This window comes from Panulirus ornatus, chromosome 32 (genome assembly GCF_036320965.1).
Source record: "Panulirus ornatus isolate Po-2019 chromosome 32, ASM3632096v1, whole genome shotgun sequence".
In the NCBI taxonomy this organism is placed as follows: Eukaryota; Metazoa; Arthropoda; class Malacostraca; order Decapoda; family Palinuridae; genus Panulirus; species Panulirus ornatus.
This window is the reverse complement of record NC_092255.1, coordinates 28,432,169-28,448,945: the sequence shown is the minus strand read 5'-3', so window position 1 is coordinate 28,448,945 and position 16,777 is coordinate 28,432,169. Positions and strand designations below refer to the sequence as shown.

Here is a 16,777-nt window from a genome sequence, read left to right as displayed (position 1 = left end):
GACATATACATATATACACATGTACATAATTCATAGTCTACCTTTATTCATTCCCATTGACACCCCGCCACACATGAAATAACAACCCCCTCCCACCAAATGTGCGCAAGGTAGCGCTAGGAAAAGACAACAAAGGCCACATTCGTTCATATTCACTCTCTAGCTGTCATGTAATAATGCACCGAAACCACAGCTCCCTTTGTCCACATCCAGGCCCCACACAACTTTCCATGGTTTACCCCAGACGCTTCACATGCCCTGCTTCAATCCATTGACAGCACGTCGACCCCAGTATACTACATCGTTCCAATTCACTCTATTCCTTTCATGCCTTTCATCCTAATGCATGTTCAGGCCCCGACACACTAAATCTTTTTCACTCCATCCTTCCACCTCCAATTTGGTCTCCCACTTCTCCTCGTTCCCTCGACCTCTGACACATACATCCTCTTGGTCAATCTTTCCATGTGACCAAACCATTTCAACACAAACTCTTCTGCTCTCTCAACCACACTCTTTTTATTTCCACACATCTCTCTTACCCTACCATTATTTACTCGATCAAATCACCTCACACCACATATTGTCCTCAAACATCTCATTTCCAGCACATCCACCCTCCTCTGCACAACTCTATCTATAGCCCACGCCTTGCAACCATACAACATTGTTGGAACCACGATTCCTTCAAACATACCCATTTTTGCTTTCTGAGATAATGTTCTCGACTTCCACACATTCTTCAATGCTCCCAGAATTTTTGCCCCCTCCCCCACCCTATGATTCACTTCCGCTTCCATGGTTCCATCCGCTGCCAGATCCACTCCCAGATATCTACAACACTTCACTTCCTCCAGCTTTTCTCCATTCAAACTTACCTCCCAATTGAATTGACCCTCAACCCTACTGTACCTAATAACGTGGCTCTTATTCACATTTACTCTCAACTTTCTTTTTTCACACACTTTACCAAACTCACTCACCAGCTTCTGCAGTTTCTCACATGAATCAGCCACCAGCGCTGCATCATCAGCGAACAACAACTGACTCACTTCCCAAGCTCTCTCATCCACAACAGACTGCATACTTGCGCCTCTTTCCAAAACTCTTGCATTCACCTCCCTAACAACCCCATCCATAAACAAAGCAAAGAAAAAAAAATGTGTACGTGTAGGAAGAGAGGAAAGTGATTGGTTCTCAGTGAATGTAGGTTTGCGGCAGGGGTGTGTGATGTCTCCATGGTTGTTCAATTTGTTTATGGATGGGGTTGTTAGGGAGGTGAATTCAAGAGTTTTGGAAAGAGGGGCAAGTATGCAGTCTGCTGTGGATGAGAGAGCTTGGGAAGTGAGTCAGTTGTTGTTCGCTGATGATGCAGCGCTGGTGGCTGATTCATGTGAGAAACTGCAGAAGCTGGTGAGTGAGTTTGGTAAAGTGTGTGAAAAAAGAAAGTTGAGAGTAAATGTGAATAAGAGCCACGTTATTAGGTACAGTAGGGTTGAGGGTCAATTCAATTGGGAGGTAAGTTTGAATGGAGAAAAGCTGGAGGAAGTGAAGTGTTGTAGATATCTGGGAGTGGATCTGGCAGCGGATGGAACCATGGAAGCGGAAGTGAATCATAGGGTGGGGGAGGGGGCAAAAATTCTGGGAGCATTGAAGAATGTGTGGAAGTCGAGAACATTATCTCAGAAAGCAAAAATGGGTATGTTTGAAGGAATCGTGGTTCCAACAATGTTGTATGGTTGCAAGGCGTGGGCTATAGATAGAGTTGTGCAGAGGAGGGTGGATGTGCTGGAAATGAGATGTTTGAGGACAATATGTGGTGTGAGGTGATTTGATCGAGTAAATAATGGTAGGGTAAGAGAGATGTGTGGAAATAAAAAGAGTGTGGTTGAGAGAGCAGAAGAGGGTGTTTTGAAATGGTTTGGTCACATGGAGAGAATGAGTGAGGAAAGATTGACCAAGAAGATATATGTGTCAGAGGTGGAGGGAATGAGAAGAAGTGGGAGACCAAACTGGAGGTGGAAAGATGGAGTGAAAAAGATTTTGAGCGATCGGGGCCTGAACATGCAGGAGGGTGAAAGGTGTGCAAGGAATAGAGTGAATTGGAACGATGTGGTATACTGGGGTCGACGTGCTGTCAATGGATTGAACCAGGGCATGTGAAGCGTCTGGGGTAAACCATGGAAAGTTCTGTGAGGCCTGGATGTGGAAAGGGAGCTGTGGTTTCGGTGCATTATTACATGACAGCTAGAGACTGAGTGTGAACGAATGGGGCCTTTGCTGTCTTTTCCTAGCGCTACCTCGCACACACGAGGGGGAGGGGGTTGTTATTCCATGTGTGGCAAGGTGGCGATGGGAACAAATAAAGGCAGACAGTATGAATTATGTACATGTGTATATATGTATATGTCTGTGTGTGTATATATATGTATACATTGAGATGTATAGGTATGTATATTTGCGTGTGTGGACGTGTATGTATATACATGTGTATGTGGGCGGGTTGGGCCATTCTTTCGTCTGTTTCCTTGCGCTACCTCGCTAACGCGGGAGACAGCGACAAAGCAAAATAAATAAATAAAATAATATATATATACTCTAGTCTAAGCTTGGTACCAATTTTACTGACCAACTCCAAGGGATGGAAGAACAGCCGGGTTGACTGTGGACCAACTGCTGTAACCTGGATTCAAATCACGTGCTCAACCCTACGTGGCCCATGAATGCTAACTGCTACACCATGGAAATTGTTAGCTTAAGTGACATTAAAATCCTTGTTCAAACCCTGCCCTGTACAGAACCACAAAATTAATATAAAGCAACCAAACATAAATTAATTCCCAGTAGCTAAAGAGGTGATGCTTTACCTTTCTGTCACTAATCCAACAGTTCTAATGTGCATTGATGGAAGCAGAATTTTTTCTAGAGTGTTGTCTAAAAGACAAATCTTCCAAAGAATTAACTTGTCAAGCTCCAAAGCTCATTGTTATCTTGCTATAAAATTTCTACACAAGCTATCAATTATATGCCTATTCTGCAAGAATCAGAAGTACACTTTTATTGTTTTCAGTCTTCAAAACCTATGACACAATAATGATGGTTACAATAATACTCTCAGGATTTAATCATGAATGGAATGTTGCCCTCTAAATTGCTGTTTTGTAACTTTCAGCAGAGTCCTTGGATGATACACAAAAAGATAAAAATGAAATGCAGTGATTGTATTTTCCAATCATGTACAATAGGATAAACAGAAACAAAAAAGAATGGTAATTACGTATCTATATCTTGATGGACATTATAATAGCATAAATCATTTTTTATATTGGTCAACTGAGATATCACTGTTCGACATCTATGCATCTTTAGTGTCTTTTGGTGCTATCGTTTGGGCAAAGAGTTTTGGAATAATGCTTTTATTCAAACAATATCACATTTGTATTGTTACCTATTTCAAGTTAAGTGTTTTGAAGTTATCATTCCATGCATGTTTGCTGATAAAACAGTAAATCTGTATGACAAATAAAGAAAATATCCCTTCTACTAAACATCGCCAGCAAATATGTGCCTGAAAATCTTTACCAAGAAATCAAAGTACAGTTTCCCCTTTGTTACTGCAAGCTGAAATTTCTTTCAGACTGATCTATTCTAGTTTTTCTTCTTCTTTGGGAGCCAGGTCCAAATATCTTCGCACTGAATTATCTAAAACAAAATGTATGCTGCTGTCAATTGGGTGAACAATGAAAGGAATGCATCCCAAGCCAATAGCAGTGGTGATCCACTTACGGGTTGTAAGAGGCACTTTTGGTATGACCCGCGCCATTGCATAGAGAGAGGTGGCACACACACGATTAATTGTGAAGCCAGGAACAATGACTGATGCCAAAGCCTGCCATATCAAGGTGTCTACTGCTGCATGTACAATTGCCTTTTGAGTGGCTCCTGGTTGCTGTAATAAAGTATAAAAATATGAATTTCTCACAAATTTCTAAACAAGAATATAATCTCTGAGATTCATTACTAAACCAAATATGATGAATTGCAAAAAAAATACATAAAAAAACAATGAACTCACCTTGCTCATTCGTTTTGTTTTATCATAAGTATCTGCAACTACATATGCAGATGCCACACCATATGTTGATCTCACAAACCATAATGGTGTCAATGCACGAAAAGCCTCCCCCACTTCATTTGCATATCCTGAAGAATTATACAAAACAAAAATGTCAATAAAGTTAGTCCATACTTTGGAAAGGAAGTTAAGAAACAAACAACAAACTGTGCTAAGAAATAATCATTCTGTAATAATTATCTAAGAGGATAAACTTCCCATATTGCCAAATTCTATATGCAGGGGCCCATAATAGGGTTTTATAGGATATAAAATTCTACTGATTTTACGCATCTGTAAAGTACTAGAACCAGATGGTTATTAGGGTCTTTATATCATAAGTATTTGGAAACTTTGAATTATTTAGAGAATTGTGTATCTTAGGTTCCTTTTAAAGATATCAAGCAACTTATATTTACAACAAATATGATTATATATTTTTGCTTCCTTTAAAGTATTCATCAGCCTATTCACATTATTTCATTATCATCATTATTATACTTTGTCGCTGTCTCCCGCGTTAGTGAGATAGAGCAAGGAAACAGACGAAAGAATGGCCCAACCCACCCACATACACATGTATATACATAAATGTCCACACACGCACATATACATACCTATACATCTCAAGGTATACATATATATATATACACATGGACATATACATATACACACGTACATAATTCATACTGTCTGCCCTTATTCATTGCCGTTCCCACCACATAATGAAACACAAACCCCCTTCCCCTGCATGTGTGCAAACTAGCACCAGGAAAAGACAACAAAGGCCACATTCGTTCACACTCAGTCTCTAGCTGTCATGTATAATGCACCGAAACCACAGCTCCCTTTCCACATCCAGGCCCCACAAAACTTTCCATGGATTACACCAGACGCTTCACATACCCTGGTTCAATCCATTGACAGCACGTCAACCCTGGTATACCACATCATTCCAATTCACTCTATTACTGCATGCCTTTCACCCTCCTGCATGTTCAGGCCCCAATCACTCAAAATCTTTTTCACTTCATCTTTCCACCTCCAATTTGGTCTTCCACTTCTCGCTCCCTCCACCTCTGACACATATATCCTCTTGGTCAACCTTTCCTCACTCACTCTCTCCATGTGACCAAACCATTTCAAAACACCCTCTTCTGCTCTCTCAACCACACTTTTTTTAATTACCACACATCTCTCTTACCCTTTCATTACTTACTCGATCAAACCACCTCACACCACATATTGTCCTCAAACATCTCATTTCGAGCACATCCACTCTCCTCCACACAACTCTATCTATAGCCCATGCCTTGCAACCATATAACATTGTTGGAACCACTATTCCTTCAAACATACCCATTTTTGCTTTCCGAGATAACGTTCTCGACTTACACACATTCTTCAACACTCCCAGAACTTTCGCCCCCTTCCCCACCCTATGATTCACTTCTGCTTCCAATGTTCCATCTGCTGCTAAATCCACTCCCAGATATCTAAAACACTTCACTTCCTCCAGTTTTTTCCATTCAAACTTACCTCCCAACTGACTTGTCCTTCAACCCTACTGTACCTTATAACCTTGCTCTTATTCATATTTACTCTCAGCTTTATTCTTTCACACACTTTACCAAACTCACTCACCAGCTTCTGCAGTTTCTCACATGAATCAGCCACCAGCGCTGTATCATCAGCGAAAAACAACTGACTCACTTCCCAAGCTCTCTCATCCACAACAGACTGCATACTTGCCCCTCTTTCCAAACCTCTTGCATTCACCTCCCTAACAGCCCCATCCATAAACAAATCAAACAACCATGGAGACATCACACACCCCTGCTGCAAACCTACATTCACTGAGAACCTATCACTTTCCTCTCTTCTAACACGTACACATGCCTTACATCCTCGATAAAAACTTATCACAGCTTCTATCAACTTGCCTCCCACACCATATATTCTTAATACCTTCCACAGAGCATTTCTATCAACTCTATCATATGCCTTCTCCAGATCCATAAATGCTACATACAAATCCATTTGCTTTTCTAAGTATTTCTCACATACATTCTTCAAAGCAAACACCTGATCCACACATCCTCTACCACTTCTGAAATCACACTGCTCTTCCCCAATCTGATGCTCTGTACATGCCTTCACCCTCTCAATCAATACCCTCCCATATAATTTACAAGGAATACTCAACAAACTTATACCTCTGTAATTTGAGCACTCCCTCTTATCCCCTTTGCCTTTATACAATGGCACTATGCAAGCATTCCGCCAATCCTCAGGCACCTCACCATGAGTCATACATACATTAAATAACAATACAGTCACCCCCTTTTTTAATAAATTCCACTGCAATACCATCCAAACCTGCTGCCTTGCCGTCTTTCATCTTCTCTAAAGCTTTTACCACCTCTTTTCTGTTTACCAAATCATTTTCCCTAACCCTCTCATTTTGCACACCACTTCGACCAAAACACCCTATATCTGCCACTCTATCATCAAACACATTCAACAAACCTTCAAAATACTCACTCCATCTCCTTCACACATCACCACTACTTGTTATCACATCCCCATCAGCCCCCTTCACTGAAGTTCCCATTTGCTCCCTTGTCTTACACACTTTATTTACCTCCTTCCAAAACATCTTTTTATTCTCCCTAAAATTTAATGATACTCTCTCACCCCAACTCTCATTTGCCCTCTTTTTCACCTCTTGCACCTTTCTCTTGACCTCCTGCCTCTCTTTTATACATCTCCCACTCATTTGCATTTTTTTCCCTGCAAAAATCATCCAAATGCCTCTCTCTTCTCTTTCACTAATATTCTTACTTCTTCATCCCACCACTCACTACCATTTCTAATCAACCCACCTCCCATGCTTCTCATGTCACAAGCATCTTTTGCACAAGCCATCACTGCTTCCCTAAATACATCCCATTCCTCCCTTACCTCCTTTGTTCTCACCTTTTTCCATTCTGTACTCAGCCTCTCCTGGTACTTCTTCACACAAGTCTCCTTCCCAAGCTCACTTACTCTCACCACTCTCTTCACCCCAACATTCTCTCTTTTTTTCTGAAAACCCCTAAAAATCTTCACCTTCGCCTCCACAAGATAATGATCAGACATCCCTCCAGTTGCACCTCTCAGCACATTAACATCCAAAAGTCTCTCGTTCGTGCGCCTATCAATTAACACGTAATCCAATAATGCTCTCTGGCCATCTCTCCTACTTACATACATATACTTATGTATGTCTCGCTTTTTAAACCAGGTATTCCCAATCACCAGTCCTTTTCCAGCACATAAATCTACAAGCTCTTCACCATTTCCATTTACAACACTGAACACCCCATGTATACCAATTATTCCCTCAACTGCTGCATTACTCACCTTTGCATTCAAATCACCCATCACTATAACCCGATCTTGTGCATCAAAACCACTAACACACTCATTCAGCTGCTCCCAAAACACTTGCCTCTCATGATCTTTCTTCTCATGCCCAGGTGCATATGCACCAATAATCACCCATCTCTCTCCATCAACTTTCAGTTTTACCCATATCAATCTAGAATTTACTTTCTTACACTCTATCACATACTCCCACAACTCCTGTTTCAGGAGTAATGCTACTCCTTCCCTTGCTCTTGTCCTCTCACTAACCCCTGACTTTACTCCCAAGACATTCCCAAACCACTCTTCCCCTTTACCCTTGAGCTTCGTTTCACTCAGAGCCAAAACATCCAGGTTCCTTTCCTCAAACATACTTCCTATCTCTCCTTTTTCCTCATCTTGGTTACATCCACACACATTTAGACACCCTAATCTGAGCCTTCAAGGAGGATGAGCACTCCCCGCATGACTCCTTCTGTTTCCCCTTTTAGAAAGTCAAAATACAAGGAGGGGAGGGTTTCTAGCCCCCCGGGGCTAAAGGGGACGGGAGTCCCCTTTAGTCGCCTTCTACGACACGTGAGGAATGCGTGGGAAGTATTCTTTCTCCCCTATCCCCAAGGATATACATTCTTTCTTTTCTTTTAAACTATTCGCTATTTCCCGCATTAGCGAGGTAGCGTTAAGAACAGAGAACTGGGCCTTTGAGGGAATATCCTCACCTGGCCCCCTTCTCTGTTCCTTCTTTTGGAAGATTAAAAAAAAATAATGAGAGGGGAGGATTTCCAGCACCCCGCTCCCTCCCCTTTTAGTCGCCTTCCACGACACGCAGGGAATACGTGTGAAGTATTCTTTCTCCCCTATCACCAGGGATAATATATAATATATATAATATATATATATATATATATATATATATATATATATATATATATATATATATATATTTTTTGCTTTGTCGCTGTCTCCCGCGTTTGCGAGGTAGCGCAAGGAAACAGACGAAAGAAATGGCCCAACCCACCCCAATACACATGTATATACATACATCCACACACGCAAATATACATACCTACACAGCTTTCCATGGTTTACCCCAGACGCTTCATATCCCTGATTCAATCCACTGACAGCACGTCAACCCCGGTATACCACATCGATCCATTTCACTCTATTCCTTGCCCTCCTTTCACCCTCCTGCATGTTCAGGCCCCGATCACACAAAATCTTTTTCACTCCATCTTTCCACCTCCAATTTGGTCTCCGGAGCACTTCTCCTTGTTCCCTCCACCTCCGACACATATATCCTCTTGGTCAATCTTTCCTCACTCATTCTCTCCATGTGCCCAAACCATTTCAAAACACCCTCTTCTGCTCTCTCAACCACGCTCTTTTTATTTCCACACATCTCTCTTACCCTTACGTTACTTACTCGATCAAACCACCTCACACCACACATTGTCCTCAAACATCTCATTTCCAGCACATCCACCCTCCTGCGCACAACTCTATCCATAGCCCACGCCTCGCAACCGTACAACATTGTTGGAACCACTATTCCTTCAAACACACCCATTTTTGCTTTCCGAGATAATGTTCTCGACTTCCACACATTCTTCAAGGCTCCCAGGATTTTCGCCCCCTCCCCCACCCTATGATCCACTTCCACGGTTCCATCCGCTGCCAGATCCACTCCCAGATATCTAAAACACTTTACTTCCTCCAGTTTTTCTCCATTCAAACTTACCTCCCCATTGACTTGACCCTCAACCCTACTGTACCTAATAACCTTGCTCTTATTCACATTTACTCTTAACTTTCTTCTTTCACACACTTTACCAAACTCAGTCACCAGCTTCCGCAGTTTCTCACATGAATCAGCCACCAGCGCTGTATCATCAGCGAACAACAACTGACTCACTTCCCAAGCTCTCTCATCCCCAACAGACTTCATACTTGACCCTCTTTCCAAATGATATATATATATATATATATATATATATATATATATATATATATATATATATATATATATATATATATATATATTATCCCTGGGGATAGGGGATTAAGACTACTTCCCACGTATTCCCTGCGTGTCGTAGAAGGCGACTAAAAGGGGAGGGAGTGGGGGGCTGGAAATCCTCCCCTCTCGTTTTTTTTTTTTAAATTTTCCAAAAGGAACAGAGGGGGCCAGGTGAGGATATTCCATAAAAGGCCCAGTCCTCTGTTCTTAACACTACCTCGATAATGCGGGAAATGGCGAATAGTTTAAAAGAAAGAATATATATATATATATATATATATATATATATATATATATATATATATATATATATATATATATATATATATATCCCTGGGGATAGGGGAGGAAGAATACTTCCCATGTATTCCCTGCATGTGGTAAAGGCGACTAAAAGGGGAGGGAGCGGGTGGCTGGAAATCCTCCCCTCTCTCTTTTTTTTTTTTTAATTTTCCAAAATAAGGAACAGAGAAGGGGGCCAGGTGAGGATATTCCCTCTAAGGCCCAGTCCTCTGTTCTTAACGCTACCTAGCTAATGCGGGAAATGGCAAATAGTATGAAAGAAAAAAAGATATCTGGGAGTGGATCTGGCAGCGGATGGAACCATGGAAGCGGAAGTGGATCATAGGGTGGGGGAGGGGGCGAAAATTCTGGGAGCCTTGAAGAATGTGTGGAAGTCGAGAACATTATCTCGCAAAGCAAAAATGGGTATGTTTGAAGGAATAGTGGTTCCAACAATGTTCTATGGTTGCGAGGAGTGGGCTATGGATAGAGTTGTGCGCAGGAGGATGGATGTGCTGGAAATGAGATGTTTGAGGACAATGTTTGGTGTGAGGTGGTTTGATCGAGTAAGTAACGTAAGGGTAAGAGAGATGTGTGGAAATAAAAAGAGCGTGGTTGAGAGAGCAGAAGAGGGTGTTTTGAAATGGTTTGGGCACATGGAGAGAATGAGTGAGGAAAGATTGACCAAGAGGATATATGTGTCGGAGGTGGAGGGAACGAGGAGAAGAGGGAGACCAAATTGGAGGTGGAAAGATGGAGTGAAAAAGATTTTGTGTGATTGGGGCCTGAACATGCAGGAGGGTGAAAGGAGGGCAAGGAATAGAGTGAATTGGAGCGATGTGGTATACCGGGGTTGACGTGCTGTCAGTGGATTGAATCAGGGCATGTGAAGCGTCTGGGGTAAACCATGGAAAGCTGTGTAAGTGTGTATATTTGCGTGTGTGGACGTATGTATATACATGTGTATGGGGGTGGGTTGGGCCATTTCTTTCGTCTGTTTCCTTGCGCTACCTCGCAAACGTGGGAGACAGCGACAAAGCAAAAATATATATATATATATATATATATATATATATATATATATATATATATATATATATATATATATATATATATTTTTTTTTTTTTTTTTTTTTCATACTATTCGCCATTTCCCGCGATAGCGAGGTAGCGTTAAGAACAGAGGACTGGGCCTTTGAGGGAATATCCTCACCTGGCCCCCTTCTCTGTTCCTTCTTTTGGAAAAAAAAAAAAAAAAAAAAAAAAATGTATGTATATACATGTGTATGGGGGTGGGTTGGGCCATTTCTTTCGTCTGTTTCCTTGTGCTACCTCGCAAACGTGGGAGACAGCGGCAAAAAAAAAAAATATATATATATATATATTTATTTATTTATTTAGCTTTGCCGCTGTCTCCCGCATTTGCGAGGTAGCACAAGGAAACAGACGAAAGAAATGGCCCAACCCACCCCCATACACATGTATATACATACACGTCCACACACGCAAATATACATACCTATAAATCTCAATGTACACATATATATACAAAGACATATACATATATACACATGTACATAATTCATACTGTCTGCCTTTATTTATTCCCATCGCCACACATGGAATAACAACCCCCTCCCCCCTCACTTGTGTGAAGTAGCGCTAGGAAAAGACAACAAAGGCCACATTTGTTCACACTCAGTCTCTAGCTGTCATGTAATAATGCACCGAAACCACAGCTCCCTTTCCACATCCAGGCCCCACAGAACTTTCCATGGTTTACCCCAGACGCTTCACATGCCCTGATTCAATCCATTGACAGCACGTCGACTCCGGTATACCACATCGTTCCAACTAACTCTATTCCTTGCCTGCCTTTCACCCTCCTGCATGTTCAGGCCCCAATCACTCAAAATCTTTTCATTCCATCTTTCCACCTCCCAATTTGGTCTCCCACTTCTCCTCGTTCCCTCCACCTCTGACACATATATCCTCTTGATCAATGTTTCCTCACTCATTCTCTCCATGTGACCAAACCATTTCAAAACACCCTCTTCTACTCTCTCAACCACGCTCTTTTTATTTCCACACATCTCTCTTACCCTTACATTACTTACTCGATCAAACCACCTCACACCACATATTGTCCTCAAACATCTCATTTCCAGCACATCCACCCTCCTATGCACAACTCTATCTATAGCCCATGCCTCGCAACCATACAACATTGTTGGAACCACTATTCCTGCAAACATACCCATTTTTGCTTTCCAAGATAACGTTCTCGCCTTCCACACATGCTTCAATGCTCCAAGAAGCTTCGCCCCCTCCCCACCCTATGACTCACTTCCACTTCCAATGTTCCATCTGCTGCTATATCCACTCCCAGATATCTAAAACACTTCACTTCCTCCAGTTTTTCTCTATTCAAACTTACCTCCCAACTGACTTGTCCCTGAACCCTACTGAACCTAATAACCTTGCTCTCTTTCACATTTACTCTCAACTTTCTTCTTTCACACAATTCACCAAACTCAGTCACCAGCTTCTGCAGTTTCTCACCCAAATCAGCTACCAGCACTGTATCATCAGCAAATAACTGAATCACTTCCCAAACCCTCTCATCCACAACAGACTGCATACTTGCTCCTCTCTCCAAAACTCTTGTATTCACCTCCCTAACCACGCCATCCATAAACAAATTAAACAACCATGGAAACAGCACGCAACCCTGCAGCAAATCGACACTCACTGGGGACCAATCACTTTCTTCCTACTCGTACACATGCCTTACATCCGTGGTAAAAACTAATCACTGCTTCTAACAACTTACCTCCCACACCATATACTCTTAATACCTTCCACAATGCATCTCTATCAACCTCATCATATGCCTTCTCCAGATCCATAAATGCTACATACAAATCCATCTGTTTTTCCAAGTATTTCTCATATACATTCTTCAAAGCAAACACCTGATCCACAAATTCTCTACCATTTCTAAAACCACACTGATCTTCCCCGGTCTGATGCTCCGTACATGGCTTTACCCTCTCAATTAATAACCTCCCATACAATTTCCCAGGAATACTCAACAAACTTATTCCTCTGTAAAACAATATATCTTGCTTTCTTTAAAAGACAGTTAAAAGCTGAGAACTACTTACTGAGAACAAAATATTTTGGATTCCTATTAGCAATTCATCAAGCTTTATTGTCTAAGATTTCTCCAGGAATTTCATTTCTTCCACTGTTACCATATAATTCATAACTGACACCGAAACTCCAATATTTTTGGCATTTTCTTAGTACACATTCCATGGTAATACTGTACTACTGTTGCAGATCTTACATTCTGGGGCATTTTCTTGAGTGACCATTTGTCACCACAGTATGACTAATCAATGGTAAAAAACTTATTGTCTCAAAATGCAATTCCTGTTGAACGATGCTTGCCATACTTCATCACCTTTCTTTATCCTCCGTAGGGTGTTATTCTTTAAGGTTTCCAAGTCATATCTAGCACACTGAGGTATAACTGTTTTGTATAGATTGTTATAAAATGCTTCTTCAACCTTAGCATCTGTTATTTCATTAACGGAGATACTAACATCTCCAAGACACCAATCCTGGACTTTTTGAACAATGGTTGAACCAATGAATCAAGACAACAACATACTCACCAAGCAGACGAAGAGGAGTGTCACGGTAAATATCTATTTCCTTTTCCTCAGCCATCATACCTAAAATTGTATCCAAACATCACTTAAAATGTCCTGAACATCCTTATCTTAATGTGTAACTAAAACCAGTTTTCATTAGATCTAAGGTGCCAGAAACAAAGTAATGAAGGAAACCTAAAAACTGAAAAAGATTCAAGAGCAACAGTTTTGGACTCAGTCCTTTTCAATACCTACACTCATACATTACAGTCATCACAGAAAAAATATATTTCATACAAATACACACATATAAGCAGGGGGGGTATAGCAATGCTGTTTCCTGTTGGGCAGGAGGGTGGCACCAGAAGTGTACGAGGGCAAGCAACTAATAATATGAACAAGTGTATATATGTATATGTCTCTGTATATATATGTATGTATTTGGGTATATGTTGATGTGTATATGTACGTGTATGGACATTTATGTCTATGAATGTGTATACGAGTGGTTGAGCAGTTCTCCAGATCCATAAATGCTACATACAAATCCATTTGCTTTTCTAAGTATTTCTCACATACATTCTTCAAAGCAAACACCTGATCCACACATCCTCTACCACTTCTGAAACCACACTGCTCTTCCCCAATCTGATGCTCTGTACATGCCTTCACTCTCTCAATCAATACCCTCCCATATAATCTACCAGGAATACTCAACAAACTTATACCTCTGTAATTTGAGCACTCACTCTTTTCCCCTTTGCCTTTGTACAATGGCACTATGCAAGCATTCTGCCAATCCTCAGGCACCTCACCATGAATCATACATACATTGAATAACCTTACCAACCAGTCAACAATACAGTCACCCCCTTTTTTAATATATTCCACTGCAATACCATCCAAACCCGCTGCCTTACCGGCTGTCATCTTCCGCAAAGCTTTTACTACCTCTTCTCTGTTTACCAAATCATTTTCCCTAACCCTCTCACTTTGCACACCACCTCGACCAAAACACCCTATATCTGCCACTCTATCATCAAACACATTCAACAAACCTTCAAAATACTCACTCCATCTCCTTCTCACATCACCACTACTTGTTATCACCCCACCATTAGCCCCCTTCACTGAAGTTCCCATTTGCTCCCTTGTCTTACACACTTTATTTACCTCCTTCCAAAACATCTTTTTATTCTCCCTAAAATTTAATGATACTCTCTCACCCCAACTCTCATTTGCCCTCTTTTTCACCTCTTGCACCTTTCTCTTGATCTCCTGCCTCTTTCTTTTATACATCTCCCACTCACTTGCATTTTTTCCCTGCAAAAATCGTCCAAATGCCTCTCTCTTCTCTTTCACTAATACTCTTACTTCTTCATCCCACCACTCACTACCCTTTCTAATCAACCCACCTCCCACGCTTCTCATGCCACAAGCATCTTTTGCACAAGCCATCACTGATTCCCTAAATACATCCCATTCCTCCCCCACTCCCCTTACCTCCTTTGTTCTCACCTTTTTCCATTCTGTACTCAGCCTCTCCTGGTACTTCTTCACACAAGTCTCCTTCCCAAGCTCACTTACTCTCACCACTCTCTTCACCCCAACATTCTCTCTTTTTTTCTGAAAACCCCTACAAATCTTCACCTTCGCCTCCACAAGATAATGATCAGACATCCCTCCAGTTGCACCTCTCAGCACATTAACATCCAAAAGTCTCTCTCGCACGCCTATCAATTAACACATAATCCAAAACACTCTCTGACCATTTCTCCTACTTACATACGTATACTTACGTATATCTCACTTTTTAAACCAGGTATTCCCAATCACCAGTCCTTTTTCAGCACATAAATCTACAAGCTCTTCACCATTTCCATTTACAACACTGAACACCCCATGTATACCAATTATTCCCTCAACTGCCACATTACTCACGTTTGCACTCAAATCACCCATCACTATAACCCGATCTTGTGCATCAAAACCACTAACACACTCATTCAGCTGCTCCCAAAACACTTGCCTCTCATGATCTTTCTTCTCATGCCCAGGTGCATATGCACCAATAATCACCCATCTCTCTCCATCAACTTTCAGTTTTACCCATATCAATCTAGAGTTTACTTTCTTACACTCTATCACATACTCCCACAACTCCTGTTTCAGGACTAGTGCTACTCCTTCCCTTGCTCTTGTCCTCTCACTAACACCTGACTTTACTCCCAAGACATTCCCAAACCACTCTTCCCCTTTACCCTTGAGCTTCGTTTCACTCAGAGCCAAAACATCCAGGTTCCTTTCCTCAAACATACTACCTATCTCTCCTTTTTTTCTCATCCTGGTTACATCCACAAACATTTAGACACCCCCAATCTGAGCCTTCGAGGAGGATGAGCACTCCCCGCGAGGCTCCTTCTTCTGTTTCCCCTTTTAGAAAGTCAAAATACAAGGAGGGGAGGGTTTCTGGCCCCCCCGCTCCCGTCCCCTTTAGTCGCCTTCTACGACACACACACACACACATATATATATATACATATATATATATATATGTATATATATATATATATATATATATATATATATATATATATATATATATATATATATATATATATTTTTTTTGATACTATTCGCCATCTCCCGCATTGGCGAGGTAGCGCTAAAAACAGAGGACTGAGCCTTTGAGGGAAATCCTCATTTGGCCCACTTCTCTGTTCCTCCTTTTGGAAAATTAAAAAAGAGAGGGGAGCATTTCCAGCCCCCCGCTCCCTTCCCTTTTAGTCGCCTTCTACAACACGCAGGGAATACGTGGGAAGTATTCTTTCTCCCCTATCCTCAGGGATAATATATATATATATATATATATATATATATATATATATATATATATATATATATATATATATATATCAAATTTTAGGGAAAATAGGATGTTTTGAAGGAGGTAAATAAAGTGCATAATACGAGAACAAATGGGAACAGTGGTGACGGGGGATAATGGGGAGGTAACACGTATTGGTGAAGTGAAAAGGAGATGGGGTAAATATTTTGAAGGTTTGTTGAATGCGTTTGATGATAGAGTGGCAGATATAGGGTGTTTTGGTCAAGGTGGTATGCAAAGTGAGAGGGTTAGGGAAAATGATTTGGTAAAGAGACAAGAGGTAGTGAAAGCTCTGCAGAAGATGAAAGCCGGCAAGTAGCGGGTTTGGATGGTATTGCAATGGAATTCATTAAACATTGGGGTGATTCTGTTGTTGACTGGTTGGTGAGGATATTCAATGTATG

The 16,777-nt window shown here is 41.2% G+C and overlaps 1 protein-coding gene across 1 annotated transcript in view; it reads right to left on the bottom strand.

Annotated features, from left to right (window-relative positions):
- Window positions 1-16,777, bottom strand: part of LOC139759265 (uncharacterized) — a 57,612-nt gene that overhangs the window by 37,969 nt on the left and 2,866 nt on the right. Inside the window, exons 2-4 of the mRNA XM_071681414.1 lie at window positions 13,508-13,567; window positions 4,076-4,203; window positions 3,787-3,949 (exon numbers count right to left, since the gene is read on the bottom strand). Of these exons, the coding sequence (XP_071537515.1) occupies window positions 3,787-3,949; window positions 4,076-4,203; window positions 13,508-13,565 (349 nt within the window). The 5' untranslated portion in view covers window positions 13,566-13,567. The remainder of the gene's footprint in view (window positions 1-3,786; window positions 3,950-4,075; window positions 4,204-13,507; window positions 13,568-16,777) is intronic.